The 5180-nt window shown below is 37.5% G+C and overlaps 1 protein-coding gene across 2 annotated transcripts in view; it reads left to right on the forward strand.

Moving 5' to 3' along the window:
• The window catches only part of SEC24B (SEC24 homolog B, COPII coat complex component), a 42193-nt gene extending 38834 nt beyond the window's left edge, over positions 1–3359 (forward strand). For both annotated transcript variants that reach the window (XM_072336204.1, XM_072336205.1), the window contains one exon: positions 468–3359. In XM_072336204.1, coding sequence (XP_072192305.1) covers positions 468–582 — 115 coding nt within the window. In that variant the 3' untranslated portion in view covers positions 583–3359. The remainder of the gene's footprint in view (positions 1–467) is intronic.
• Positions 3360–5180: the final 1821 nt, after the last annotated feature.

Below are 5180 nucleotides of genomic sequence, written 5' to 3' on the forward strand. Positions count from 1 at the left end.
GCAATGGAGATCTGTAAGTTCTGGTTTTAATCAGTATTTAGTTTAGCGTTTTCAGAACTCATTACCATCAACATAATTTCTAAGTTTGAAAAATGAATTCATTTTTATGCTTCCATTCTTATATTCCTACGAGATACTTGGAATATCACCTGCTTTTCTCTCATGTTGTCTGTTAAAAATATCACAGAATTGTAGGGGTTGGAAGGGGCCTCTAGAGCTTGAGACCAACACCCTAAGATGCTCTTGTTTGACAGTATATTGCAGAATTGAGATCACTTCCACAAGAGCTGTTTTTTAACTTTGGGTTATTTGTACTGTCGTACCTTTAGGCTGAGTCCAAAATTAAAGATAAAAATAATAAAAAAAAAAATTCAGAAATTCAGTAAAGCTATTTTCCCTACCTAAATTTACAGTGGATTTTATTTTGCTCAATGTTAGGATTAAAAGACCTTCTTCTATTCTTTCAGAGATGAAAATCCTGCCAAAACAGATTTTTTTCAGCACTTAATTGAAGATCGGACAGAAGCAGCTTTCTCTTATTATGAATTCCTACTGCATATTCAACAGCAGATTTGTAAGTGAACAAGAAATGAAACAGAGAAAAAGAACCCGGCTCCAGGTAGCATTGGCCGAGAGCAGCGTACGGGAAGTTGCAGAAGTGGGTGTTTGTTCTTCACAATATGTAGTAACCAGAACTGTTCTGGAAACTTTACAGCTAAAAGAGAAGTATACTTTTCCAGAGGAATTTTGCAGATATACTTCACTGTAAAAGTGCTAGGAGCAATGAAGCTGTTTCACTAGTAATCTTTGAATTGGTTTATACATGTTTCCAGTAGTGCAGCAGTATGGTGCTCTGTTTATTGCAAGCTGGTGAATTTATGTAGCTATGTGGGATATTTCTTAACAAAATGTACAATTAGGTAAAGCCTTTTTTCTTACGTTTGTTATGGTAGCCCTTCAAAGAAATCAAATTCTTAACAAAGATGTCAAAGGGCAGTGCTGTATGTTGGTTGTTTATATGAATTTCTTTTTAAAAGGAATGATTCGTATTTACTAAAGACTTCAGCAAATTCCCTGTGAAAGTTGTAGAATTTCACTAAAGTAAAAGGGTTGTAGAAATGAAATATATAATGTACAGAAGTATTACATTTGTAAAGAAAATGTAAAAATGTAACTAAAAAAAGACTTAGCTTAGTGTATGGAATTGTTGAGTGTTCAATGATGAATTGTTTCGGTCTCAAGTTGATTATTAAAACATGCTTTAAAAAAATCCCTGTAGAAAAAACACCATTTCTTGTTCTGTTTAATTTTTAGGTGAATTTATTTAAGATTGGCTTACTAATTAAAAATATTTTGCTTTATCGTGTGTTTCTTATATCTATGCAAGTATCATGTTTTTGCAACTGAACTTGAACTGAGCAACGTATCAATGAGAACATCTTTACCACTTTATTTCACAGACATCGAAAATCAACGAATGGTTTTAAACTGAGACAGGGGAGGTTTAGGTTAGTGGAAGTTTTTCATTCAGAGGGTGGTGATGCACTGGAACAGGTTGCCCAAGAATGAGGCTGTGGATGCCCCATCCCTGGAGGCATCCTAGGCCAGGCTGGATGTGGCTGTGGGCAGCCTGGTCTGGTGGTTGGTGACCCTGCCTGTTGCAGGAGGGTTGAAACTGGATGATCTTTGCAGACCTTTCCAACCCAGGCCATTCTGTGATTCTCTGATCTGGAAGGGAGTAACAGACACTGCATAATCTGAAATGAGCTATTAAGGCAGTCCCTGTGTATTAACCTAAAGAAGGTGTATCTGTTAACCTTATTTTACTTTTTGTAAACTGCTGTAGTCTTGGTTCAGGCTTCTGTAATTTGCTTTGTCAGCCAATTAGGGTAAACATAGGTGATCACCCAGTCTGACCTGATGCAGTGACTTCTGCTGTGATAGAAAGAGGAGAAAAGAAGGGAGGAGGGGGGAGAAATGAACTTGCAACAACAAAAGTAAAAGGTATTAAAATGCCTTTAAATTGCAAAGTGACATAACTGTTTAATTTCTCTGAAACCTTCTTGCTAATGTTTTATTAACCTAATGGTGGAGTTTCAGATAGATTTAGCCCAGGTTTTAAAGTTAGGATGGGGAGTTTTGTTTTGTTTTGTTTTCGAGGTACATTAGAAGTAATTCAGAAAGCAATTCAGAAAGTCATTCATACTTAGTATTTGGAACTTTTTTGTTTAATGCGACTAAAATGAAATACGAAGGTAAATATTAATCGGTATGCTAACATTTTATTTGAAAGTAGTCTTTAAAATATCAGCAAGTTGCATAATTACTATATTCCCCTGGAAACAGAAGTTGAATAGTCAAGAGAAAAAAATGTACTATCTATGGTTTGCAAGTGCTTTAAAAGCTACACTACTTAAATTGTTCAAGTATTATTCTGCATGTTAGCACCAACTCATTGTTTGGGGTAAATATAATTTGTGTGCTGTCTTTAAATGTGTTTCAGTTGCCCAAAGATTACTTGAGAAAGAATTTCCATTTAGTAAATTATCATGTAATAAATGTCTGTGGCAATGCTGAATGTTGTTTCTAAATCAGACCATAAGGATTTCACTACTGGTATGCTTGTTCATAAAGACTTTGCAGTAATGAAGGCTATTTGCTGATGAGCAGAGCATTTCAAGTATTAGTTGTAATTGCAAAGAGAAGAGCATTTTTCAATTGAAATGCCCCATGCTGTCTGCTTCTGACTTGTATATGTAATCACTTCTGCAGAATCACAAGGTAAATTTCCAGCTAGAAGAGAGTAATGTAAAGGCTTTTGGACCCACATAATTCTGAGGCAATTAACATGCTTGTTACATAAAAATCAATGCCCTGTAGATATAATTTCAAGTAGTGAAACACATTACTGCAGCTCTGCAGCTCTTAAGGTGTTGAAGTCAAGAAAAGCTTCAGTTTATGTTCACCTTGGTAGTTCAAACACTGTCCTGACTATTTTGGTTTTTCCCCTTTATTTTAAATTCTTGGTTGGTTCTGTTTGCCGATGTGTGTTGCTGGCTTCTCTGTCATTGTCATGGGGATGGAATTCCATGGGGAAAGAATTTTGCTGCAGCTCTGGAAGGAAATGTCAAAACACTCACGGACAGCTTGGAAGGGCAGAGCTCAGCACTGGTCACACTCACCCTTAGGTGTGCTCTGATGCCACATTCTCCAGCTCACTTTCATGCTGTGAGGGAAATTATATACCATGGAGATGCTCCGGTGTTACTGTGTTGGTGAGCAGGTGTGTAAGTACGGGGTATTTTTGTATGCTGTGTTTTTGATCAATAAAAAAAAGCTACCTCAGGGGTAAATCCGCCACTCTGGAATGCCTCATTTTTGCTGTAATTTTTTCTGTGAAAGCAGCAATTGCTATCGTCAAGAACAGGATCCTCAGCTGGCAGCTTCTCACCTCAGTGGGTGGATAAAATCCTCAACTTCTTTCATGGCTCTGATTAGCTGCTACACTTTCTGTATAATGTTTATAGAAATCATTTAATTTTATCAAGTTGGCTTCTTAGTCGATTTTTATAGTATATCTTTTTCTTTCTGGAAAGCATTCAGTGTTTACACAGACATGCAGTTTTTCAGGCAAAGTGAAGCATGTTGTGTTTTTTGGGCAGGCCTTATTATTGCTGCACAGAATTTTGTTCCCAGAAGGATGTGATTTGCTTCAGTAGAGTCTCAGGTTTGTAACGCCACCATTATTTGATGTGTGCTGAAACCTTGTGGCTGTCAGCTATTTCGCTTCCTCTTCGCTTGCAAGTTAACTCCATCCTCAGAGAAATGCTCTGCTTTCACTGCTCTTGGTGAGGAAGAGTTCCTCTTCCTGTATCGTGATGAAGAACAGATGTGTTAGCACATCAAACTGACAGCTGCTATTTTTTACTGGCTGTTCATTAACAGTCTGAGCTAGAAAACACTACAAAGGCTTTTTTTTTTTTATTTTGTTAAGCACAATTGAGCTAGATATCAGTTTGATAATGCAGAGAAACTAAAATGGATTTGCATTTTACAACAACTGTTCATATACTTGAGATTTCCGATTTAGTTCATGCTGTGAATATGTGTATCAGGCTGCCCACAGCTCTGGGCTTTTCAGCTGCTGCTGGAAATAAAGCCTGAGTTATGCAGTTTCTTGTAGCTTTTAAACTCTTGCAGTTGCACGTCATCATTAGCAAAACTGTTTCTGTGCTGCGTGGAGTTGCTGGTGTGGTGACAGCCTCTCCTGCAAGGGGAGAGACTTGCAATGACAGAGCAAGGTGGGAACCGAAATGAGAAAACTTTACTTTACAAAGCATTAGCTCTGTTTGATGTCATTAATTCAGAACGTGTCCTGCTTTTATGTGTGGGATTTTCTTAAATTGTGTATGTACACAATAAATGTTGTGTGTCAGCAGCGAGATCAGTTTGCAAATGTGCCTGTGAGAAGTGCTACAGATTTGTTTTCTTTCCATGGTAGGAAATCATGGATATATGCTTGTTGTTGAGGAAAGGATTCTTCCTAGTTGCAAACTAATCCTAATCCAGTTGGGGAGCCAGTGGGTTTGGTTACCCACAGAAAGCAGGGCAGTGAGTAGTTTTCTTTTGTTGTTCCCAGTGTCATTTGCATCTGTCCAAAATGTTTCTTTTAGTGCTCTCAGCTGACAAGCTGTTGGCTATCCTGTTCTTCAAGCTGTTCCTAACTTTGTCTTGTCCTTCCTGTGGAAGGCTTCCAGTTACTCTTGTTTTCTCCCACATTGCCATAACGCTTTTAGTGTTGTTACTCATTTCCAGTTTGTCATTTGCTTTTAAGTATTTTGGGGAGCATCAATCTTATCTGCATCCAAAGAACCACAGGAGAACTTAAAATATGTTTTTCCTTTTGTCACACAAGAGCAACACAAGAGCAACTCAGACACATCATAAAATGAGTTCTTACTTTCTGCAGGCATCCTAATTCTTAGTAAGTACATGTTAATACACAGGTAAGTGTGACGTACAATATAAGCAGCTCAGCACCAAACTGGCCACTAAAATACATGTTCAAGATGCACCTTACCATTCACTGGAATGTGGTATGGATTTCTAAAGTTATGAGCTAAGTTTTTTGTTCCTCCTCCTTGTTCTTCAAATTAATCATTAAATAAGCAAAAGAAACA

Source organism: Excalfactoria chinensis, chromosome 4 (assembly GCF_039878825.1).
Source record: "Excalfactoria chinensis isolate bCotChi1 chromosome 4, bCotChi1.hap2, whole genome shotgun sequence".
NCBI classification, from domain to species: Eukaryota; Metazoa; Chordata; class Aves; order Galliformes; family Phasianidae; genus Excalfactoria; species Excalfactoria chinensis.